At 45.0% G+C, this 27,047-nt stretch overlaps 1 protein-coding gene across 3 annotated transcripts in view; it reads right to left on the bottom strand.

The window, feature by feature from the left end:
• LOC123762748 (NBAS subunit of NRZ tethering complex-like) overlaps window positions 1-27,047 on the bottom strand; it is a 504,795-nt gene that overhangs the window by 86,552 nt on the left and 391,196 nt on the right. For all 3 annotated transcript variants that reach the window (XM_069332294.1, XM_069332295.1, XM_045749508.2), the window contains exon 25: window positions 2,032-2,222. In XM_069332294.1, the coding sequence (XP_069188395.1) occupies window positions 2,032-2,222 (191 nt within the window). The remainder of the gene's footprint in view (window positions 1-2,031; window positions 2,223-27,047) is intronic.

The following is a 27,047-nucleotide window of genomic DNA, read 5'->3' as shown; positions in this document are numbered from 1 at the left end:
TAACCTAACTTTTTCTGCCACCTAACCTAACCTAACCTATTAAGATATGTTAGGTTAGGTTAGGTAGGGTTTGTTAGGTTCGGTCATATATCTACGTTAATTTTAGCTCCAATAAAAAAAATTGACCTCATACATAATGAAATGGGTAGCTTTATCATTTCATAAGAAAAAAATAGAGAAAATATACTAATTCAGTAAAACTTGGCTTATTAGGCAAATCGGGCCTTGCATATTAGGCTGAGAAGTGCGTTCTGGCTACTAGGTACGACATTATATATATATATATATATGACAATGTCAGACCACGGAGGAAAAATGAAACAGGAAATTTCCTTAAGTACTTTCGTATATTAAATACATCTTCAGAAGGTGACCTTCTGAAGATGTATTTAATATACGAAAGTACTTAAGGAAATTTCCTGTTTCATTTTTCCTCCGTGGTCTGACATTGTCACATTCTTAATCACGTGTTTATTTTCGTGATATACACACACACACACATATATATATATATATATATATATATATATATATATATATATATATATATATATATATATATATATATATATATATATATATATAATACAGGCTTCCTGTCGCCAACAAAAATAACTAACCTGTCGAGTGACGTACACCTTAAGAAAATATAGCTATTATTAAAATAATATAAGTAACTACTGAGGGAAACATGGTGGTGGTGTCATCTTGTGGTGTGTGGGGTCGGGCATCATATCTTCACCCATATTGTTGCCACTCATTGACTGTCCTATCTAGTATTATTTACAGAGTCCCACCACAAAGTATGAATAGGTCGTTTTCCTGCCGTATAAAATGTCTTATGGTAATTGTATTGGTATCATACGAACATAACGTCTCGTATATTATGAAGCATTACATACATGTTTAAACTTGTTTATGGTATAGTCTAGTATAGATAATCACAAGTACAGTACAATGCTTATGTTAGTTGATGAGTGGTACTCATAGCTAAGGTCAGTAATGTGATATGACTGACAACACTCAACATAACTACCTCCAAACTCAACATGTAGGTAAGAGTTACCCCTAGACAGTGAGGCGGGGCCGGGCTTGGGGAGTATAACCCCCACAACACACTCCAGGTATACTCCAAGTATACTCTCTTGCAACACTTCAAGTTAAGTGACCCTTCACAAATATGTTTCACACTTAAGACTTGTGTAACTAGTAGGCGGCATATATTTCGCTGCATGCACACCGCTGTCTAAGTAATGGTGTAATGGCGTCATAGCAATATGGTCACCATAATTTACTAGTTATGAACGTCATAGCAAGGCGAGGATATAGTCTGTACCGCAAGAAGGCCTCCTACACCACAGTAGAAAGTACAGTCTCAGAACCGATTAATCTAACTTCGATCCCAAGGCAGGAAGAACTTTGCACCTAATGCCTCTGTTTACCTAGCAGTATAGCAGTAAACTATACTTGGTAGTAGTTAGTAGTACTTGGGAGTTAGGCTACTGTTGTGGGCTGCACCCTGGGAATGGTCGGTTGGCCTAAGGAGACTTTCATTACCTATCTTGAGGTTATCTTGAGATGATTTCGGGGCTTAGCGTCCCCGCGGCCCGGTCCTCGACCAGGCCTCCTTTTTGTTACACCCCCCCCCCCACGGAAGCAGCCCGTAGCAGCTGTCTAAATCCCAGGTACCTATTTACTGCTAGGTAACAGGGACATCAGGGCGAAAGAAACATTTTGCCCATTTGTCTCCACTTCCACGGGGGATCGAACCCGGGACCTCAGGACTACGAATCTGAAGTGCTGACCACCCAGCTGTCAGGCAGGAAGGTACCTAACAAGGTTCCTTTCCCTGGTTGATACCTGGTTGACGACAGTAAAAAGTCCTTTAGCCAAATAGAGTAATACCGGGAGCTTGTAGCCCCACCTGACACTTGACATCTCAACAACTACCTCGAGGACTACAGTATTTGGAAATGTAGAGTGTGTAAACTAAGGAGAGTGGGAGTGGTTGCTTTAAGTAGACTAACTTACCTGGCATTGAGAAGGTCTTCCAGATGACTGGGCGTTGCGTATGTGAGTGCGAAGTCGAGGTACCTGGCTCTGGCGACAAGGTTAGCGTACTGGTGAGCTCGTCCCAGCTGCTCACATACCAGCCAGCCCTCGTGGTAGTCTCCTGATACCAGCTGCTCGCACACGCTGCTTGCAACAACATAGTCACCCGCCTGCAACACCACGCTACCATAAGACACGCACTCTCCATCAACACTACAACACACCAATTGGCCTAATTCATGGAAATCCAGATAATTATGAAGTAATAGCAGAAAACCTATACAGGTCAATACATCGACTAAGAACGACTTTACATTGCCATGTTGCATACATTAGTTCTCTGCTTTATAACAATATCACCTGTCTCTTGCCTTGCCCTGGTAAACTTAAGTAATTAAAGCTACACGAGTCATAAAATGTAATACATTTGAGAGTAGTAATCAGACACTGTTATATTAAATGTGATGAAAATACAATATAAATGAAGTAAACATGATATAAAAATTATAGCCTAATTTTATGCAATTTTGTCAAACATAATATTTGATCTTAAACCAGCCCATACAACAGCGTCATTTTAAAATTACAATAATTTTTTATTTTCCTAAATTCCAGGTTGCCACATGAGACACAGCAGAAAACGTTGAGATTGCCACACATGAACGCAAATTGCCATGTACAAAATATAACACAAAAAGAAACCAGGAGTTGTAGACACACTGAAGGATGGATCAGTGTGTACCTGGCCAGGCCCTGGTAACCCACCTCTCACTCATAATAACTACTCAATACCACTCGCCAATCAGAGCAGAGCTTCCCAACGTAATGTGGACGGCCTACAAGGTGGAACTTAAGAACACTGTTTATCCCAAAAACGGTGGGTTTTCTGAGGGAAGAGAAAACGTATGTCTGGAAGCTGACTTTAACCGCCCAAGCTGCGCGCGCAACGGGCCGAAGTTATATAAGCTCAGCCTGCAGACTGCGTGGCCCCTCTTCCCGCCAAGCAAGCAGCTGCTCACTTACAAAACTTACACTTACACTTAGAAAATCAAGATTACGGGTTCATGTACGGCCGTTTAATCCATTATTCACTAATCGAACAACTAACATACTTTTCAATTACTAAAACAAGTTTCGATTAATACTGTCGCAACATAAATGAAAAAGAATGTCATTTGGTCATACAATAGCAGGCATTCTCAAAATGGCGGATCCCAACCGGGTCTTACAATACAACGCCAATTAGAACATAAACAATAATCCCAGCTAGCTTAAAGGAGCTTTCGCGGGCAACTTGCTGACAATGTCAACTTAGTTGACATGTTGTCTCATCTTTGGAAGTGAGAACTCTTTGTTCTTTATGTCTGTGTACACATTTTTGGATGCTCTCGTAATCCCCTCCCCCCCCCCAAAAAAAAGGGCAGCACTAGTATACTTGCCTAAAATTTTGAATTCAATTATCAGTTTTGTATTAAAATATACAGCATCAAAACTAATGCCAAATCTGAGCATCTTTTCAAACAATTTTCTGAGGCTCAAAATGGTGACCATATAATACTATTGATTCACACCTGAGACAGACATGAATCTTATCAAACAATTTCCTTGTGTTTGATAAGATTTATCGAACTATTTAATATTCTTAGCGAGTTTTTTAAAGACAAACCTGAAGTGAAACTTCTACACACTGTTGACGGTGAAGTATTTGTGAGATATTTAACATATATCTTTGAAAACCTGAATATCTTAAGTGAATATTTGGCTTCTAGGGATTTCTGCAATTATGTTCAAAAGAAAGTTTTATCTAAAAAAAATCTGGCTAATTTTGTCGGCTGTTTGTGTCAAGTTAGTGATGCTGCTGCACTTGTTACTGCCGATTACCTCACCAAAATGATCTTTGATTTGAATGAAAGATTTTCCGATTTGAAAGAAAATTGTTTTCCACCTTGAATACCTCGGCCAATGCTACTGGATGTGTGTGGCGGCCTCGTAATATGATCACACATGCCAAACGACGACACAAGTAAAACCTTAGTTTAAATAAAAGGAACAATGGCGTAGCTCTGAGATGAAACAAAATATCCAAACCCAAGTAATTTAGCAAGAAAATTACTGTTACCATTCCTGAGTTATATTTAGTTGAATGTGGGTTTAGTGCTATTAGTGATTTATTGTTAACAAAAAAGAGAAGTCGACTGGATATTACAAATCATGGAGATTTGATATTAAAATTAACCGATTGATTGTCCAATTGATTGGGGTTACAGCTGGCAATCCCAATCATTATGGACGAAGAGGACGCGAGAGAGAATCAGTAATAGCGAGAATCCGTCTTGGATACAAATATCCATGGAGAGACTGATGGAAACAACAGTTGATCAGCGAAGTTGCAGAATCTGTGGTGAGAGTGACGGACACCGCCTTGACCACTATCTACGTGAATGTGAACACCTGAGACACATTAGAAATATGTGTAGAATAATAAACCCCACATTGTTTGAGTTAGGAAAACACTATTTGTCAAATATTGATACTGTTCTTAAAAGATTTCCCCATTTTGCACCCGCAAGATAACGTAAGCTTTTAAGGGTTGACAGATGTTAATCTTCTTGTTTGAGGAGCTGTTCACTTGAGACCGTTAAGCAAGTACCAGCTGTGTCTGGGTACAAGTGACAGGATGAACAACCCAGCGGGTTTTCTTCCTATTGGGGAGTGTTGTACATGCTGCTATGGCGGTGTGTCCACTCACAGGATGAGTGGCGCTGCCCAATACTGTCACTATGGCGGTGTGTCCACTCACAGGATGAGTGGCGCTGCCCAATACTGTCACTATGGCGGTGTGTCCATTCACAGGACGAGTGGCGCTGCCCAATACTGTCACTATGGCGGTGTGTCCACTCACAGGATGAGTGGCGCTGCCCAATACTGTCACTATGGCGGTGTGTCCACTCACAGGACGAGTGGCGCTGCCCAATACTGTCACTATGGCGGTGTGTCCACTCACAGGATGAGTGGCGCTGCCCAATACTGTCACTATGGCGGTGTGTCCACTCACAGGATGAGTGGCGCTGCCCAATACTGTCACTATGGCGGTGTGTCCACTCACAGGATGAGTGGCGCTGCCCAATACTGTCACTATGGCGGTGTGTCCACTCACAGGACGAGTGGCGCTGCCCAATACTGTCACTACGGCGGTGTGTCCACTCACAGGATGAGTGGCGCTGCCCAATACTGTCACTATGGCGGTGTGTCCACTCACAGGACGAGTGGCGCTGCCCAATACTGTCACTATGGCGGTGTGTCCACTCACAGGATGAGTGGCGCTGCCCAATACTGTCACCCGTCATGCCTGAGGCTCAGGTAGGATGCGAGAGGAGAGTAGGTGAGGACCCATTAGGGTCAGTAGGTTAGGTGGGAGATCCGGTAAGTTAGGATGAGGATGGAGGATGAGGAGAGGAGGAGGAGGGGGGAGAGGAGTGACTAGCCTGGTAATGAGGGACCCATGAGGCGGGACATGGTGGGGTTGGATTATGATTACTTTGTTCCGGGGATATTCCTCTGCTGGTTGGGTCCCTTGGACGTGAGGCATGACTGATGGTGTGTGTGGGGACATGCCGTAGTGGTGTGTGGGGAAGGTTAGGTCAAGGGTAAGGAGGGGGCCCGCCACTTGACCAACAATGAGTGACTTACTGGCACCGAGTTACAGCACGCTGAGAAGAGCAAGGCGGCCAGTAACAGGCTGCTAAAACACCAGTAACACGAGGAGACAAAATATGTGACAAGGGGGGGGGGAGAAGATAAGAAAAAGGAAGGATACATAAGCATAAATTAAGTTTACCGCCATGAATGGTGGAGGGGGGGGGGGGGGGGTGGAAGAGGTGGGGGGAAAAGGTGGTATCTACCACCGGTCCAGGTAGAGGTTGCCAGGGGTCAGGTCGAGTTACAGTTACCTGTGGCAGTTGGTAACAGGTAACCCATCTTCCGAGTCTGAACACTCCAGCTGCAAACTCTGTCAACAGCAACTGTGTAAACTCTCATACAACACCTTACTGGGTGTCCATACCCTTCACACTGCCCCAGTACCAAGTACCTGGAGCTTTGTCATCACATTACTAACTCTGGTATGCTTGAGGCTATGCTCTTAATGGAGCCACAGTTTGAGACTACTGACCACGTGAGACTAGTGACCACCCGTCCTGCCTCATGGTGAGCCTCCAGTATCACACTCTAACAATTCATATAGACCTGGAGTCATATAGTAACCCTTCATATAGTTCTGTTCTCATATAGTAACCCTTCATACAGTCCTGGAGCAGCTCCATAACTGTACCTAAATATGATAACGAAACGACTGTGTCAAGTGTTGTTAGTGTTATAGGTTAGTGATGTTGTAGAGGAGAGAGGAGGAGAGTAGACGGAGGAGGGAGGGAGAAGAGGAGGGTGTAGTGGAAAGGGAGGGGGAGGGGGTTTACGGGAAAGGGGGTCGTGAGAGACAGGCCCGGGCACCGCCGTTTTTTTTTTTTTTTTTTTTTTTTTTGTGTGTGTGTGTGTGTGTGTGTGTGTGTGTGTGTGTGTGTGTGTGTGTGTGTGTGTGTACTCACCTAGTTGTGTCTGAAGGACCGAGCATTGACTCTTGGATCCCGCCCGATGTGTGTGTGTGTGTGTGTGTGTGTGTGTGTGTGTGTGTGTGTGTGTGTGTGTGTACTCACCTAGTTGTGTCTGAAGGACCGAGCATTGACTCTTGGATCCCGCCCGATGTGTGTGTGTGTGTGTGTGTGTGTGTGTGTGTGTGTGTGTGTGTGTGTGTGTGTGTGTGTGTGTGTGTGTACTCACCTAGTTGTGTCTGAAGGATCGAGCATTGACTCTTGGATCCCGCCCGATGTGTGTGTGTGTGTGTGTGTGTGTGTGTGTGTGTGTGTGTGTGTGTGTGTGTGTGTGTGTGTGTGTGTGTGTGTGTGTGTGCGCGCGCGTGCGCGTGTGTATTCACCTAGTTGTGCTTGCGGGGGTTGAGCTCTGCTCTTTCGGCCCGCCTCGAACTGTCAATCAACTGTTACTAACTACCAACAAATTTTTTTCCACACACACACACACACACACACACACACACACACACACACACACACACACACACACACACACACACACACACACACACACACACACACACACCCACCCACCCACCCACCCACCAGGAAGCAGCCCGTAACAGCTGACTAACTCCCAGGTACCTATTTATTACTAGGTAACAGGCGCATCAGGGGTGAAAAACTGCCCATCCGTTTCCGCCGGCGGCCGGGACCCGAACCCTGAGATTACGAGTCCCAAACTCTGCCCATTCAGCCATGGCCTCCCATGTGTAGTGTGTGTGTTTCATTCACTTGGATGACCAGTGCCCTGAACCCGAGACCTCAACAGCAGAAGCTGGTAGTACTCCCAATCATACTGTGAGCAGCCCAGGAAGGATCCCAGACACACCTAGTTGATATCCAACTGAGACTTTAAGCCTACCCTGTTGGGTACCAGCTTGGCGTCTCTGGGATACTCTCTTACTGTGGGCTGCTCATAATAAGGTTGATGGGACTTAGGGTTTCCACTTTTGTAATCCCAGGTTCCAGGCTCCGATGGTTAAAGTGAATGAATGCTATTTCCCAGGTTATTGTGCTCCACAATATTACACACACACACACACACATTATATATATATATATATATATATATATATATATATATATATATATATATATATATATATATATATATATAATGTTGAATATGACCGATAAGATTAATAATTCTAACACGAATCTTCTCAATATTTCTTACGTTTTTCTTCACTGTCGAGGGTAATTGAAAAATTAGCTCTCCAATGTTCATTTTCACATTTATTTATGGTCTGACGCCTAGAAGCGTTTCGCAAGAGACTTCTTACATTTTCAAAGACATATTTTACATACTCCGTTTTATGTTTATATTCGTTTTTGAGTGAGGTGACAGAACACAAATCTATGGGTAAAGATAATTTTACATAGTCAGAACACGAATCAATGGGTCAACCTGTCTCGACTCAAGTCCTTAACATCCAGTGGTCGACCACACACGCGAATTCATAAATTTTAACATGCTCATTCAAAACAGGAATTTTCTTAAATATAAATTAATATTATAATATATTTGCATATTGTGCATAGAGTCACTTTTGGGTCTGTCTGGAGGACGGGCTGCAATGGGTACATTGTGTATTTTCTCTTCTTACTTCTGTGTTGGTTCAGGGTCTTGAAGTGGGTAGAATGTAATAATGTGTTAATTGGCTGTTGATTGTTGGTCTTGACTGTTTGATGTGTTGGGCCTCGCTGATGTCGAGTTTCCTGCTATCGCTGTATCTATCGATAATTTCTGTGTTTCTTAAGATTTCTCTGGTGATGGTCAGGTTGTGTGAGGAGATTATATGCTCCTTGACGGAGCCCTGTTGTTTGTGCATTGTTAATTGCCTAGAAAGAGACACTTTGTCTTTTTTTTTTTTGAGATATATACAAGTAAGTAATTATCAAAAGAAGGCACCAAACCGGGAAGGCTATGTAGCACCATCAAATACGCAAAATAACCAGAGGGCGCTAAATATCACCGAGGATGCCAATACGAGAACAAAAACGCATAAGGCGAACGATATCAAAAGTATCCGAGTCACCAAGAATTCTATCGAGGGACAGGTGACCGCGAGGGGCGGTCGGAAAGCAAGACACACGCTCGTCCTGGAAGTCAGGACATTCAAGAAGGACATGCACGACCGTAAGAGGGACAACGCAACTAGGACAATAAGGAGCAGGGCGGCGCTCCATGAGATATATACAAGAGTTGTTACATTCTTGTACAGCCATTAGTACGCGTAGCGTTTCGGGCAGGTCCCTGGAATACGATCCCCGCCGCGAAGAATCGTTTTTTCATCCAAGTACACATTTTACTGTTGCGTTAAACAGAGGCTACAGTTAAGGAATTGTGCCCAGTAAATCCTCCCCGGCCAGGATACGAACCCATGACATAGCGCTCGCGGAACGCCAGGCGAGTGTCTTACCACTACACCACGGAGACTGTGCTTATATACAGAGATCTTTGGTGCTTACAGTCCCCAAACGGGCATGTGAAGGCATAGACGACGTTGGTTTCCTTCAAGGCGTTCTGTTTGGTGTCTGGAGAGTTCTTCATGGGTAGGTTGGCTGTTTTCTTGTTTTTGTAGAAAATTGTCAATTGTATCTTCTGATTTTTGTCTGTGGGGATAACGTTCCTATTATTAATATATTTCAGGACACTTTCCATTGTTTTACCAGTTGAAAAGAAGTTCCTGTAAAACAATTTAATAGAGGGGTACAATTATTGTGTTATTCGACTCTTCAGAGGTTGCATGGCGTTTCACTTTTCTTTTAATGACGTTTTCAACATAACCATTAGAAAAGCCATTGTTGACTAGGACCTGCCTTACCCTACAGAGTTCTTCATCGACCTGCTTCCAACCAGAGCTATGCGCGAGAGCCCGGTCGACGTAAGCATTGACAACACTCCTCTTGTACCTGTCTGGGCAGTCACTATTGGCATTAAGGCACATTCCTATGTTCGTTTCCTTAGTGTAGACTGCAGTGTGAAAGCCACCATTCCTTTCTGTGACTATTACATCAAGAAAGGGCAGCTTCCATCACTCTCCATCTCATAAGTGAAACTTATCACCGAATTTTGCTCAAATGCCTCCTTCAGGCATTCGAATACCTGTATAAAAATATCATAAACATACTTGCAGTATAATTTATATATATATATATATATATATATATATATATATATATATATATATATATATATATATATATATATATATATATATATAAATGCCAGCGAGGGGCGGATGAGAAGCAATAGAGTAGAGTAGCAACATAACGGAGCAGTAAGACTGTGACCGCCTCTCACACCACCACCAGTAACAATGACCTCTCACCTCACACCTCCCACAGTCACCGTCTCAACTTGCAAGGAGCCGAGTGAAGGAACAGTTGGTGGGGAGGAAAGGAACAGTTACACCGAATCAGATGGAGGTGAATAGGAGTGGGGGGAGGGAGGGGGAGCACCCTTTTCACCCTATGTCATCACGTCTTTCCCCTTTCCCATGTTGTCAGACAAATAATATGCATATACAGTAATGAAAATAGATTTTTTCTAATATTGATGGATTTTAGAAGTTGAATACAACAGCTTTCATATTCATAACTAATTACTCAACAGACTAAACTCAAGTCAATAAACACTCAATAAGAAACCTGTGATTGCTTTTTCTTGGCCAATTCTTGGATACGCGGAGGAGTGCTTGGGCTCAACGCAGGTCATTTGCAACCTCCAATCTGCATCGTTGCTCTGTCACCCGTTGCAACACAGATGAAAAGCCTGACTCACAAAGATATGTCGACACAAATGGAAGCAATGAATGGACAGCTCTTTCTGTCAGTTGCAAACTTCAGACACTGATTTCACACCCAACATCTCACACCCAACATCTCTCTTGATCCACAATCAGTTTTCAGATTCAGAAATTAATTTTGACAATCATCAGGACTTTCTCAACAAACAATTTTTATGGATTTCGCAATAAATCCAACGTCTCATCAGTGAATTCCGGAAAATATCAGCTGAATTCATTTTTCCAGTGCTGTCAAATCCTTCAATTTTTTGTTTAAATTCTAGAAGTGCTTGGCCATCATCACCAACAACAGTCTAGAAGTGCTTGGCCATCATCACCAACAACAGTCTAGAAGTGCTTGGCCATCATCACCAACAACAGTCTAGAAGTGCTTGGCCATCATCACCAACAACAGTCTAGAAGTGCTTGGCCATCATCACCAACAACAGTCTAGAAGTGCTTGGCCATCATCACCAACAACAGTCTAGAAGTGCTTGGCCATCATCACCAACAACAGTCTAGAAGTGCTTGGCCATCATCACCAACAACAGTCTAGAAGTGCTTGGCCATCATCACCAACAACAGTCTAGAAGTGCTTGGCCATCATCACCAACAGTCTAGAAGTGCTTGGCCATCATCACCAACAACAGTCTAGAAGTGCTTGGCCATCATCACCAACAACAGTCTAGAAGTGCTTGGCCATCATCACCAACAACAGTCTAGAAGTGCTTGGCCATCATCACCAACAACAGTCTAGAAGTGCTTGGCCATCATCACCAACAACAGTCTAGAAGTGCTTGGCCATCATCACCAACAACAGCCTAGAAGTGCTTGGCCATCATCACCAACAGTCTAGAAGTGCTTGGCCATCATCATCAACAACAGTCTAGAAGTGCTTGGCCATCATCACCAACAACAGTCTAGAAGTGCTTGGCCATCATCACCAACAGTCTAGAAGTGCTTGGCCATCATCACCAACAACAGTCTAGAAGTTCTTGGCCATCATCAACAACAAGAATTTATGGCAGGTTCCCAAACATTGCAACATTTTTATCTTGATCTTTCTCTTCCAAGTTTGCAGTTTCCATGAGTTTTATGTTTGTATTCCTTCCTTGCATGTGAAGATGCACTTTATTCAGCTGCTCATTATGTCAACCAAACAGACAAGGCGCGTGAGCCATTAATCATTAACCAACAAGGCAAACAATCCCATGTTACCCTGAACTTCAACAAACAATGAGCCAATCAGTAAGCTCAAATACTGCCCCAGTTACACTTCCTCATGAAAGCTATCAAACATTTGTGAGGAAAAGCAGCAAAGCGGATGACGGCCTTCATCCGTGTCGATACTTGACTGCTTGTAAAGTTGTGAAGCGAGAGCTCCTCCTCCGGCACAAGTCCCAATATGAATTGTTTGGTCCATAACCTTCCCTGGTGGAGCTGGAAGTGGTTTTACGGACAGTGGCTGACGATGGATCATACAGTGAATGTCTTGCACTTTTAGATCTCGCTTTTTTACAACTTGAAATCCAGATATTGTGCCCAACAGCTGGAGCTCAGTCTGTACTGCTCCCACAGGCATTATACCACAATAGATTTTTCGATTCAAACAAAGATGAAACCATTTGCAAGATATCTGAGGCCTTGGCAGTAGTTTAAGAGAATAAAAGAGCAACTCTAAATGAACCCGAGTGGACATGTGTAGCAAACACCAGCAACTGTGAGCACTATGCTGCATCTGTCGGGTGATCAAATTGAAAATAAGCCAAATGCTGTAGACTTGATCCTTGATGTCACTTGATCCATGCTGCTGCTGCTGCTCACTCTCCTCTGAACAACACTCTTAGTCAAACTGCTGCCACTGTTTTCTCCGCTATTTCCAAACACAATTTCTATCACTCTGAAAGCGCGGGGTTTCATCTAAGTTTTTTTTTCGAATTGTGTGTTTCTGGTTTGTTGCCTCCAGTGCTCTGACGTAAGAGGCTTCAGTGGCCGTGTGGTTCGCGTCTTGAAGTGGGATCCAAAGAGAGGCGTTCCATCTTGAGAACATTCCTATGACGTTTAAAGAAACCTTGCGTCATTGTTCTCGTGTTGAGAACGAACATTCTGGAAATGTTGCTTCAACTTGGTTGGTTTCATAGAATCATTTAACAAAGCTTCGCTACAAAAAACGCATTAAGGTCTTTCCTCTCCATTGATGATATTTTTTTTTCTTCGGGAAAATTCCTGCGCGGGCCCTCAGCCTCTGGCTGGCCCACTGCGCGGGCCCTCAGCCTCTGGCTGGCCCACTGCGCGGGCCCTCAGCCTCTGGCTGGCCCACTGCGCGGGCCCTCAGCCTCTGGCTGGCCCACTGCGCGGGCCCTCAGCCTCTGGCTGGCCCACTGGGCGGGCCCTCAGCCTCTGGCTGGCCCACTGCGCGGGCCCTCAGCCTCTGGCTGGCCCACTGCGCGGGCCCTCAGCCTCTGGCTGGCCCACTGCGCGGGCCCTCAGCCTCTGGCTGGCCCACTAAGTGTTGCTTGTTTCTGTTTTACTTGGGCAGAGTATGAGTATTTATGACTCGTATGGTCGCTTCAGTAACATTTTGTCCCATGTGTTTAACAACTTCTTCCGCTCTGTTGAATCTAAGTTGAAATCTTAATGGGTTTGTAACTGTGATGATGATGGATGTGAACCCATATTCAATATATAAATTATCGTACCCACTTTTTTGTTTTTTGACACTCATACACAGTTCCAAAATCTGCGAATAAAAGAATAAGAAAACGTACAATATAATTATAAATGGAATATTTCCACATAAAATGTGAAATATTTGTATTTTTAATCTGTGAGATACAATAAAGTGTGATGTAGTGTAGACTATGTTCACTTTGTAGAACTGTAATTAGTAGAAAGATCAATATGGGAGCAGTTTGTGTGGTGGCCGGGTCAAGACCCACTGTGATAGACACCAGTGGCAGTAGACATGTGTCCGGAGAGATGGTGCAGGCGGGAGATGTGATAGATGTGTGTGTAGGGGGAAGCCACTGTCCAGATGGTGAGGTGACCATGTGGGCTGGGTTCTTGGCCTTATAGCTACCCCTCATGGAGTAGTGTGGGTGGCAGGGGAAGACGAGGGGTGTCGACACTGGCTCACACAGAGGGGCACGTGACAGACACCACCACCACCCTCCCGTCTCCAAACAATAGCACACCAACATAACTCACTCAGCTACTGCCAATCACAGCCCACACAATAGTGCGCGCCAACACTACCAAACACACGTGTGATAACCTCTGGATAATACACAAGAGGCATGAAGAAAGGGCCTTAGGTGAGCAGGATATCACAAGGGGTCACTGCCTTGGCATTTTTTCAAACGCACTGTTTATATTACGTACATGTTTTCATACATTAAAAATAAAGAACTGACAGAACCGAACATTCATTTTTACTTTCGCTGGAACAACATACGCTAACCAAATTACCTTACTTCACACACACTAAAGAAAGCAGCCCATGTACCATTTGTAATTAGTGTTAGACACTCCAGAAAGGACAAATTAGCACTTATTGCACAGTCAACAGTCGTACATGACTGATGACGCTTCACACACTTCTCCAGTCATTATGGTGTCACCTGGAGATGGTGGTCGTGGGGAAGAAACATTACAACAGTCTTCACCTGCCCGCACTACCAAGTCTTATGTGTGTGTGTTTACCTGTGCCAGCCTCCTGTTCAACTGTATTGTTCCTCATGTCGCTAATACACACACCACAAATTATAATGGGGTGTGGATAAAATACATGAAAGTCATCTCTTCTGCTCTTAGCAATAAATCCAAGTTCTTTGGTACATTCATGGATAAACGGAGCCTTTCTTGACATCATTTCCGTAGAGGCATAAACCAAGTGACCGTCCCCGGCGCACTGAGCGCCTGGACCTCCGCGTCCCCCCGGCACCCCTGACTGACGGCCAGACTCGTCCTGTACACGATACTGCGGCTCCCTCCTCAGTCTTCTTATAATAAGAGTATGTCAATGTCTATCATGGCCTTCAATTCCCGAACTTCCTGCTGTTTTAGGACACGTAAGGCAATTTATATCAATCTTTTCTTTGGGGACAGTCCCCCCAAAAGGACCAACTGTGGTGGTCGAGGAGGTGCTGGACGGAGGCCAGAGTGCTCCCCAGCAAGACTGTCCGTGCTAGAGCAGCCAACCCGTTCTCGCAAATTTAATAAGTCAATATTGACTTATTAAATATGTGCATAGGTGACATACTTAACATAATAGATACTCTTAAAAAGATTCATAGAAAACACCGACCTTACCTAACCTTGTTAGTATCTTAAGATAAGCATCTTATTGCCTCGTAATTACAATTATTACCTAACCTATAATAGGCATAGGTTAAGTAATAATTGTAATTACGAAGCAATAAGATGCTTATCTTAAGATACTAACAAGGTTAGGTAAGGTCGGTGTTTTCTATGAATCTTTTTAAGGGTATCTATTATGTTTAGTATATCACCTATGCACGTAGTTAATAAGTCAATATTGACTTTACGAATTTGCGAGAACGGGTTGCAGCAGCACACCTGCCACCCTAGTGTGTGGAGTAGCTTGGCTGCCTCTCCTTCCTCACCAACCTTCACCAGTCGAGCCTGGCCTCGGGCCGGGCTTGGGGAGTAGAACAACTCCCAGAACCCCATCAACCAGGTATCAAGCAAGCTTTGTATGCCAGCCTCACCAAATGGATTTCAGCGGATGTGTATAGATGAATGGTTTAAGAGTATTCATACATGCACATTGGGATGTTTATGTATATTCTTCGCTTTACAGTTGTGGTTTTTGGGTAGACAGTTGAGCCCATCCTCAGAGCAATTCCATTACCATGATAACCACACCCATCCTTAAACCACACTCACCCTTAAACCACACCCATCCTTAAACCACACCCATCCTTAAACCACACCCATCCTTAAACCACACCCACCCTTAAACCACACCCACCCTTAAACCACACCCACCCTTAAACCACACCCACCCTTAAACCACACTCATCCTTAAACCACACCCACCCTTAAACCACACCCACCCTTAAACCACACTCATCCTTAAACCACACCCACCCTTAAACCACACCCACCCTTAAACCACACCCACCCTTAAACCACACCCACCCTTAAACCACACTCATCCTTAAACCACACCCACCCTTAAACCACACCCACCCTTAAACCACACTCATCCTTAAACCACACCCACCCTTAAACCACACCCACCCTTAAACCACACCCACCCTTAAACCACACCCACCCTTAAACCACACCCACCCTTAAACCACACCCATCCTTAAACCACACTCATCCTTAAACCACACCCACCCTTAAACCACACCCACCCTTAAACCACACCCACCCTTAAACCACACCCATCCTTAAACCACACTCATCCTTAAACCACACCCACCCTTAAACCACACCCACCCTTAAACCACACCCACCCTTAAACCACACCCATCCTTAAACCACACCCACCCTTAAACCACCGGGATAGTTATCTAGATATTTTTCATTGTCTGAAAGTCTATTACGGTTCCAGTAATAGTCTACATGTAATCTCGCAAATAAACCTGCCATAAACAGAGATTATTCTCAAGTTACAACTTTAATGTAATATAAATCATTGGTTTAAAATATTTAAATTCCATATTTCATATTATCGTGAATAATACAGTAAATTAACGTTATTAAATGTAATGAAACCAAACGTAACCTAAGATAGTGTGTAGATAAGACAACTTATGTAGTCGCTGCCAGTCATGTGATCCACTCAAGGGGAGATGGGCTCCCTTGAGCGGAAACCCTCTGTGGGGTGGGGGGGGGGGGGGTTGAGACATTTTTTACTAGGGACGTTTCCATCTCTACATTAGGCTTGGGTCTTATGTTTTTTGCATGATTCGGTTGGCCATAGATCACTATGTTCTCTTCTATTACCTCTTAACAACTTTAATATGCTGTCATTTACACAACCCGTTCTCGCAAATTCGTAAAGTCAATATTGACTTATTAACTACGTGCATAGGTGATATACTAAACATAATAGATACCCTTAAAAAGATTCATAGAAAACACCGACCTTACCTAACCTTGTTAGTATCTTAAGATAAGCATCTTATTGCTTCGTAATTACAATTATTACTTAACCTATACCTATTATAGGTTAGGTAATAATTGTAATTACGAAGCAATAAGATGCTTATGTTAACATACTAAGTAGGTTAGGTAAGGTTGGTGTTTTCTATGAATCTTTTTAAGGGTATCTATTATGTTAAGTATGTCACCTATGCACATATTTAATAAGTCAATATTGACTTATTAAATTTGCGAGAACGGGTTGCATTTACACTGTGTATTCCACTATCTTGTATTTGGTGAACATATCCTCGATGTTATTTATTTGTAAATGTTGTTCCGATCAGTTTCCGTTGTCGGGGGACAGGAAGCCTGTATTTAGACTTAGCAAAAGATTCCTAGGGAGACCTCGATAACTATTGACCTTCCCAGGATGCTACCCACATGACTTGCCCAACATAGGGGTTACCTATTTAACTGCTAGGTGAACAGTGATATCAGGTCAAATGGCGCGGCCACCGACCCCATCACCACATCTCCAGTATCAACTGCTGATACACATAATGACTCCAAAGAGCCTCCACTTACGGGCTCACCATAGCCCGTGCTACTTGGAACTTTTTGTTCAGAGTAAGCTGAATCTAAAAACACCACCACCACCAGGTCAGAGGAAACGTACGGAAACGGTTGTGCCCTTCCCGGGATGTGAACCTCGGTTGTGAGTTGAAGAGGTAGACCATTGTACCGCTGATGATATTTTGTTTACGTGCGACTGTAGTGTTAGTGATGCGATGATGTTCACACTCGCATAACCCAAGTTAGACACCTGAAGTGGGGGTCGTAGAGTGCCACAGGTTACTACTGTTACCAGTAGTAACAGCCTAGGTGATCAAGCGAGGCAGGGTGGTGGTGTAAGGGTGTGGCAGACAGCCAGTCAGTGTGGACTCCTTTGGGAGGGAGAGAGAGAAAGGGAGACAGAGAGAGAGAGAGAGAGAGAGAGAGAGAGAGAGAGAGAGAGAGAGAGAGAGAGAGAGAGAGAGAGAGAGAGAGAGAGAGAGAGAGAGAGAGAGAGAGAGAGAGACAGAGACAGAGACAGAGACAGAGACAGAGACAGAGAGAGAGACAGAGACAGAGACAGAGACAGAGACAGAGACAGAGAGAGAGAGAGAGAGAGAGAGACAGAGAGAGAGACAGAGAGAGAGAGAGAGAGACAGAGAGAGAGAGAGAGACAGAGACAGAGAGTCAGAGTCAGAGTCAGAGACAGAGAGAGAGAGAGAGAGAGAGAGAGAGAGAGAGAGAGAGAGAGAGAGAGAGAGAGAGAGAGAGAGAGAGACAGAGAGAGAGAGAGAGAGAGAGAGAGAGAGAGAGAGAGAGAGAGAGAGAGAGAGAGAGAGAGAGAGAGAGAGAGAGAGAGAGAGAGAGAGAGAGAGAGAGAGAGAGAGAGAGAGAGAGAGAGAGACAGAGAGAGAGAGAGAGAGAGAGAGAGAGACAGAGAGAGAGAGAGAGAGAGAGACAGAGAGAGAGAGAGAGAGAGAGAGAGAGAGAGAGAGAGAGAGAGAGAGAGAGAGAGAGAGAGAGAGAGAGAGAGAGAGAGAGAGAGAGAGAGAGAGAGAGACAGAGAGAGAGAGACAGAGAGAGAGAGAGAAGAGAGAGAGAGAGACAGAGAGAAGAGACAGAGAGAGAAGAGAGAGAGAGAGACAGAGAGAGAGAGAGAGAGACAGAGAGAGAGAGAGAGAGAGAGAGAGAGAGAGAGAGAGAGAGACAGAGAGAGAGAGAGAGAGAGAGAGAGAGAGAGAGAGAGAGAGAGAGAGAGAGAGAGAGAGAGAGAGAGAGAGAGAGAGAGAGAGAGAGAGAGAGACAGAGAGAGAGAGAGAGAGAGAGAGAGAGAGAGACAGAGAGAGAGAGAGAGACAGAGAGAGAGAGAGAGACAGAGAGAGAGAGAGAGAGAGAGAGAGAGAGAGAGAGAGAGAGAGAGAGAGAGAGAGAGAGAGAGAGAGAGAGAGAGAGAGAGAGAGAGAGAGAGAGAGACAGAGAGAGAGAGAGAGAGAGAGAGAGAGAGAGAGAGAGACAGAGAGAGAGAGACAGAGAGAGAGAGAGAGAGAGAGAGAGAGAGAGAGAGAGAGAGAGAGACAGAGAGAGAGAGAGAGAGAGAGAGAGAGAGAGAGACAGAGAGAGACAGAGAGAGAGAGAGAGAGAGAGAGACAGAGAGAGAGAGAGAGAGAGAGAGAGAGAGAGAGAGAGAGAGAGAGAGAGAGAGAGAGAGAGAGAGAGAGAGAGAGAGAGAGAGAGAGAGAGAGAGAGAGAGAGAGAGAGAGAGAGAGACAGAGAGAGAGAGAGAGAGAGAGAGAGAGAGAGAGAGAGAGAGAGAGAGAGAGAGAGAGAGAGAGAGAGAGAGAGAGAGAGAGAGAGAGAGACAGAGAGAGAGAGAGAGAGAGAGAGAGAGACAGAGAGAGAGAGAGAGAGAGAGAGAGAGAGAGAGAGAGAGAGAGAGAGAGAGAGAGAGAGAGAGAGAGAGAGAGAGAGAGAGAGAGAGAGAGGAGAGAGAGAGAGAGAGAGAGAGAGAGAGAGAGAGAGAGAAGAGAGAGAGAGAGAGAGAGAGAGAGAGAGAGAGAGAGAGAGAGAGAGAGAGAGAGAGAGAGAGAGAGAGAGAGAGAGAGAGAGAGAGAGAGAGAGAGAGAGAGAGAGAGAGAGAGAGAGAGAGAGAGGAGAGAGAGAGAGAGAGAGAGAGAGAGAGACAGAGAGAGAGAGAGACAGAGACAGAGACAGAGACAGAGACAGAGACAGAGAGAGAGAGAGAGAGAGAGAGAGAGAGAGAGAGAGAGAGAGAGAGAGAGAGAGAGACAGAGACAGAGACAGAGAGAGAGAGAGAAAGAGAGAGAGGGAGATAAAGATAGCGGTAGGGGGGGGGGGGGGTGCGCAAGGGGGATAAAGAGAAGACTACCAAAGGAGCGTGGGGGGTTGGGGGGGGGGGGGGTGTAAGTGCTACAGCAACAAGAAGAGCAGTTCCTACAGTGGTGCAGCAGACACCAGGGGTGCAGCAGACACCAGGGGTGCAGCAGACACCAGGGGTGAGGCAGACACCAGGGGTGAGGCAGACACCAGGGGTGAGGCAGACACCAGGGGTGAGGCAGACACGAGGGGTGACGCAGACACCAGGGGTGACGCAGACACCAGGGGTGACGCAGACACCAGGGGTGCAGCAGACACCAGGGGTGAAAGTTCCCGTCATCACCCCCAGCTACCGTGCGCCCCTCGCTCACAACACTCAAGGAATCATTCAGACCCTTGTATACCACGTATGTCAGACCAATCCTGGAGTATGCGGCCCCAGCATGGAGCCCGTACCTTGTCAAGCACAAGACGATGCTGAAAAAAGTTCAGAGGTATGCCACTAGGCTAGTCCCTGAACGAAGAGGCATGAGTTACGAGGAAAGGCTGTGTGAAATGCACCTCACGGCACTGGAAGACAGAAGAGTAAGGGGAGAAATGATCACTACCTACAAAATTATTAGAGGAACTGACAGGGGGTAGATAAACTGTTTAACACGGGTGATAGTTAACAGATGGAATGCATTAGGAAGTAATGTGGTGGAGGCTGACTCCATACACAGTTTCAAATGTAGATATGATAGATCCCAATAGGCTCAGGAATCTGTACACCAGTTGATTGACAGTTAAGAGGCGGGACCAAAGAGCCAAATCTCAACCCCCGCAAGCATAACTAGGTGAGTACATCTAGGTGAGTACACCCGGGCAGTTTTAATTAATTTTGTATTAATTTTTCTACCACAGACGTGGCCACACATTCACAAAGCTAACCAGCATATATACATTTTCTTCTGTCCTCCATGGACAGGGTGAGAGATGTGTTCAACAGAGTTCACGGATTTATTGAACAATCTACAACAGAAGGTGATTGTAGTATGATACAATAAGTATGATAAGATATGATTGATACAAAATGGTATCTAGAAACAAATACACAAGGCAAAGAATGTCACAAATAAATATTTAAATATATGGACAAAACAAAGTAATTTTTTTTATATATATATATATTTTTTTTTTTTGCAACAGCAATCTGAAGGTTAAATAAAGATAACTTTAAAGAAATGCGATAAAAACTACAATTATCGCGATAAACAATGTTGAAATATTGACATTGAAATCCAATTCTACCTTCTCCATCTGCCAGCGTTCCTTCTCGGCTATATTGTGTAAATTACATTTCATCTGCAAGAATGTCTATTAAGTTTGGACGCCAGAAGCTCGCGGCTTGCCTCTCTAAACTTTCCAAGAAGAAACATGCAGGGTACGTGAGTGTCAGACCACTGGGAGTTGGCCCCAATGCCACCTTTTAAGAAATATCGGCTCTTTTAGCCGCCACCTTGCGATGTTCATGAAGTCTTAAATATGGGATTTGTTTTCCGGAGAATTGAGAGGAGAGAAAAGTGGGCCACACTAAAACCACTGAGAACACTTACTGGAAAGAATATTGGTATCAATATTAAATATGCTAGACTATTCTATATGATGTTTGTCAGATCTCTCGTTGATTATCATGCTCTGCACTTAATTAATTTCCCCTCCTCTGTGTTGGACAAACTTGAAGTAGTACAGAATGAGGCCATGAGGATAATTCTTGGTGCCCCAAGATGCACAACAATCATCAACATGAGGGAAGAACTGAAGCTTCCAACCATACTAGAGAGAATAATGCAAGTTAACACGACCTTTTGCCTTAAAGTCATGAGAGACCCTACATCTCCTGCATTGCTCAGAGACAAATTATTTAGTGCTGTTAACACCCTATTGACTGGTGCCGACATACCAACTCACTCCTTTTATGATAAATGGCTGAGCAACAATGCTTACAATCTCATTAAACTCAACATTCCTTTTAAGTGCAATCTACCTGTCTCTGCTATTCCTCTTTATCTGTACCCCACCATTCAAGTATCATACACACCTGTCACCAAGAAAGATAATGAGAATCTTGCTCTACTCAAAGCTGTCACTCTTGAAACAATTGCCTCCTCCATCGAGAGTCTAAGATCTCACGAGCACTGTGTCTACACCGACGGCTCAGTCCAATCCTCTACTGGACGGACTGCAGCGGCATGTTGGTTTTATAGAAATAATATTTGCACAAAGACTGTCAGTGTCAGGTTAAACAACTGGCTGACCTCCACACAAGCAGAACTAGCGGCATTACAACTAGCTACCAGTACATTAATTAACATTAGAGGAGGAATAATATTTTGTGATTCAAGTCTGCTCTTCAAGCAATCGAAAACTTCTCTTGGAAGATCGACAGCAAGAACCTCATACTCCCAATTATACATGACCTAATCGATGCACAGAGTAAAGAGTCTCTAATCTCCTTTGTATGGATACCTTCACACATAAATATAACCCATCATAATGAGACAGACATTGCAGCCAAATTAGCGTGTAACAAAGATGAAGTTGATTTAGATCTAGGTATCCCCATCTCTATTGTCAAAGCTGTATTGGTCCAAACACTCAGATCTGATAGGAAAGAAATCAAACTGACTCACAACGACCTGAAAGCACTAATATAAAACGCTATGATTTGTTCAGATCTGAAACCTATATCTATGGGCAGCACAAAACGTCCACCAGACTGTGCGACACAGTGGTTGCCAGGATCAGGTTGGGTTACCGTTACCTGTGGCAGGTGGCTGCAGGTGACGGATCTCCCAATCCTGAGCACTCCAGGTGCAAACTCTGTGAGCAGGAACTGTGGCATGATCTCCCACACTACATCACCGAATTACCAGTTATTAGACCTTTCAGACCAGTTGGCATGAGGTACCTGGAGCTTTGCAATTACTTTATTCACTCTTGTATTCTTGAACATATCCTCACAGTGTACCCAAAATTTGCCAGTGCAGGCTACTGATCACATGCCTCTGTATGACTAACCATCCTGCGAGATGGGGACTTGTATTACCACTGCTGCCTTATTCACTCTTGTGTTGATGATATCCTCAAAATGCATCCGGAGTCTGCCAGTGCAGACCGCTTATCACATGCCTCTGTATGACTAACCATCCTGTGTGATGGGGATTTTTTAGCATCACCTAGTTAGCTTTTTTGACACACTGTACTCCACTTCATATAGTCTAGGGTAGCTGCACTAATGCAGATGTACCTCATGTATTATTTAAACAAAAATAGGGGAGCCGACAGGCCTGTCGCGTACACACACATTATATTATATATATATATATATATATATATATATATATATATATATATATATATATATATATATATATATATATATATATATATATATATATATATATATATATATATATATATATATATATATATATAATGTAGAATATGACCGAAAGGGTAAGTAAGTAAGTAAGTAAGTAATTATCAAAAGAAGGCACCAAACCGGGAAGGCTATGTAGCACCATCAAATACGCAAAATAATCAGAGGGCGCTAAATATCACCAAGGATGCCAATACGAGAACAAAAACGCATAAGGCGAACGATATCAAAAGTATCCGAGTCACCAAGAATTCTATCGAGGGACAGGTGACCGTGAGGGGCGGTCGGAAAGCAAGACATACGCTCGTCCTGGAAGTCAGGACATTCAAGAAGGACATGCACGACCGTAAGAGGGACAATGCAACTAGGACAATAAGGAGCAGGGCGGCGCTCCATCAAGTGACCATGGGTTAAGCGAGTATGGCCAATACGCAACCTCGCCAGAGCTGTTTCCCACCGCCGGTTACGGTGGAAGGAGGACTGCCACGAGGAAACACAACATTTAAGAGTACGTAGCTTGTTACCAGTAACAGACAACCAAGAAGCCTGCCAACGGGTAAGGACTGAGGAATGGATAACCGGGTAAAAGTCGGAATACGGAATGCCCTTACGAGAGATGGGACAAGAGCGGACAGCTTCCTTGGCGGCAGCATCCGCACGCTCATTTAAAGACACACCAATATGGCTGGGAACCCAACAAAACTCAACCGACTTAAATTTACTATGAACGAGAAACAGCCAATGCTGGATCTCGACAACCACTGGATGAACTGGATTAAAGGACCCGAGAGCCATGAGGGCACTACGAGAGTCAACAACAACTACAAAGGAAGACTGACAACGAGAAAGTAGGAGACGAAGAGCATAGAGAATAGCATAAAGTTCCGCTGTAAAGATGCTAGCCTCCGGAGGCAAGCGACACATATAAGTGCGATCAGGAAAAACAACAGAGTAGCCAACACCGTCCGCTGACTTAGACCCATCGGTGAAGACAGAAACGGAGCGGGAGTGAGAAGAAAAGTGCTCGAGGAAAAGGCGTTTTAGAACCGCAGGAGGGGTAAAAGCTTTAGTGATACGGGTCAAGGAAGTACAAAACCGCGGAAGAGGGACCCTCCACGGGGGCAAAGAAGGAACAACACGAGGAGAAACATCAGAAATACGAACGGAAAGAGAATCCTGCAGGAGAGATAACCGGACAGAAAGAGGGAGGTGGTGAAGAGGAACAGGAACCGCAGGAGGGGTAAAAGTTAAAGCACGACAGAGGCGAGAGGAAGGATGTTGCAAGGACCGCGCAAGATAGCGAAGACAGTAGCGATCACGGCGGTCCTGGAGAGACAGGAAGCCAGTGTCAACATACAAGCTAAGGACGGGAGTCGAACGAAAGGCACCAGAACTGAGGCGCAACCCAGTATGGTGCAAAGCATCAAGACGGCGAAGAGTAGAAGGAGAAGCAGACGAGTAAGCAGGGCAACCATAATCGAGCTTAGACAGGACGAGAGAAGAATGTAAAGCAAGGAGAGTGCGCCTATCTGCCCCCCAAGAAGTATGGGACAAGACCCGAAGGAGGGTAAGGGCCTTAGAGCACTCAACACGGAGGTAAGAGATATGGGGAGACCAAGACAAACGAGTGTCAAGGAATAACCCCAAAAGCTTCGCGGAATCTTTGTATTCAAGGGGATGACCATAAAGTGACAAAGAGGGACGAAGAACAACCCGTTTCCGCGTAAATGTCATGGCACAAGTCTTAGAAGTAGAGAACTTGAAGCCATGATCAGTGGCCCAAGACGACACGGCATCAATTGCAAGTTGAAGCCGGCGTTGAAGGAGAGGCGAATCATCACCCTGACAACAAAGGGTAAGATCATCGACATAGAGAGCGGAGAAGACACCAGAAGGAAGAGAGGAAAGAAGACCATTGAGGGCAACCAGAAAAAGAGTAGTGCTCAGAACACTACCCTGGGGCACACCTTCATATTGCTGAAAAGAGGGAGAGAGAGCGGTACCAAGGCGCACCCGAAAGGAACGACGAGAGAGGAAGCTGCGGAGAAAGAGAGGGAGATGACCACGAAGGCCAAAAGAATGAAGTTGAGATAGGATATGATAACGCCAAGTGGTGTCGTAAGCCTTTTCCAGGTCAAAAAGGACGGCAACAACGGAGGTCTTCGCAGCAAAAGCAGTACGAATATAGACCTCCAAGTTCACCAGGACATCTGTCGTGCTGCGGCACTTGCGGAAACCAAATTGAGAAGGGGAGAGGAGGTGATGGTGTTCCAGGAACCACATCAGACGAACGTTAACCATACGTTCAAAAAGTTTGCAGACACAACTTGTGAGAGCAATAGGGCGAAAGTCCTTAGGGGAAGTACCCAGAGACCCCGGTTTGCGAACAGGGAGGACAACGGCATCGAGCCAGTCCTCAGGGACTGACGACGACTCCCAGATCCGATTATACAGACTCAGTAAATACTGAGACGTGCTCGGAGGGAGATGGCGAAGCATCTCATAATGAATACCATCGGAGCCCGCCGCCGTAGAACCGCAGAGGGCCAGAGCAGAACGAAGTTCAGAGAGAGAGAAGGGATCATTATAGGGAAGCTGAAGATGAGTGCAGAAATCTAAAGGACGAGACTCAAGGATAGGTTTACGAAGAAGGAAAGATTGGGGAAGATGAAGACCAGAGCTAACAGAAGAAAAGTGGGAACCCAGTTCGGAAGCGACCTGCAACGGGTCCGCCACAAGAGTATCATGGAGGTGAAGGACCGGTGAAACATCGGGAACGAACTTACCCGCTATCTTGCGGATACGCTTCCAGATCTGGGCCAGAGGGGTTTCGGACGTAATTGTTGAGACATAAGATGCCCAACATTCACGTTTAGCCGTACGGATGGCCCTACGGGCCACCGCACTCGCTTTCCGAAAGAAAAGAAAAGAATCGGTCGTCTGCCTACGGCGGTGCCTCTTCCAGGCTGCACGCTTACAGCGGACAGCCCGAGCACAGTCCGCATTCCACCAGGGAACGCACTTCCGTGGACCCCGAGAGGAAGAGCGAGGAATAGAGCGGAGGGCAGCGTTGAAGACAGTGTCATGAAAAAGGAGGAGAGCGCGAGAGAGAGGCAGAAGGGAGAGGTCAGAGAGAGCAGCACTGAGGGTAAATAGGGTCCAGTCTGCCTTAGCAAACTGCCACCTAGGGAAAGAGAGGGAAGGGCGAAAAGAGAAAAAGGAAACAAGGATGGGGAAATGATCACTTCCATGGAGGTCATCAAGAACCTGCCACGTGAAATCCAAGTAAAGAGAAGAAGAGCAGAGAGAAAGATCAAGACAAGAAAGGGCGCGAGTCCGAGAGTCCAAATGAGTGGGCTCACCAGAATTCAGAAGAGACAGGGAAGAAGATAGGAGAAACGGCTCAAGGAGGCGACCCCGGGTATTCGTCAGAACGTCACCCCAAAGAGAATGACGACAATTGAAGTCACCCAGCAGGAGCACAGGCTCCGGCAAGGAGTCTAGGAGGTGTTTCAAATCAGGAAGAGAGAGCGGGACACTCGGGGGGAGATAAATGGAACAAACTGTGTACCATTTCCCCACAAAGATACGAGCAGCAGAACAATGGAGAGGCGAAGGAAAAAGTAAAGGAACAAAGGGAACATCTGCACGAATCAAGAGAGCAGAAGAATTAGAAGCCCCAGCAATGGCTGGGGGGGGGGGGAGAGAAAGGAATAGCCACGAAAACGACCAGGACGAGCACCAAGCATTGGCTCCTGGAGACAGACACAAAGGGGCGAAAACCGCGAAATCAGAAGTTGGAGTTCGAGGAAATTGGCGTAATAACCTCGAACGTTCCATTGAAGAATGGACAACGACGGGAAGAGAAAGGACAAAAACAGAGAACAAGGAAGAAACAAAGGCGAAAGAGCAACAGAGCACGTTAAAGAATATCAGGGTCGGGATCAGGGTCAGCAAAGTCAGGGTTAGGGGGCATGGGTAAACTGAGCAAAGACGGAGGGAAGGAAACGGGAGAACAGATCAGAGGTGGGCGGGCGGGGTCCGGAGGAGGAGGAGGAAGAGGAGGAGACAACGGAGAGGAGCAGTCAAGGACAGCAGTAGGAAGAGGGGGAGTAGGAAGAGGGAGAGTAG

Source organism: Procambarus clarkii, chromosome 27 (genome assembly GCF_040958095.1).
Source record: "Procambarus clarkii isolate CNS0578487 chromosome 27, FALCON_Pclarkii_2.0, whole genome shotgun sequence".
NCBI classification, from domain to species: Eukaryota; Metazoa; Arthropoda; class Malacostraca; order Decapoda; family Cambaridae; genus Procambarus; species Procambarus clarkii.
Note: the sequence above shows the minus strand (reverse complement) of the source record. Positions and strands in the feature narration are given on the sequence as shown.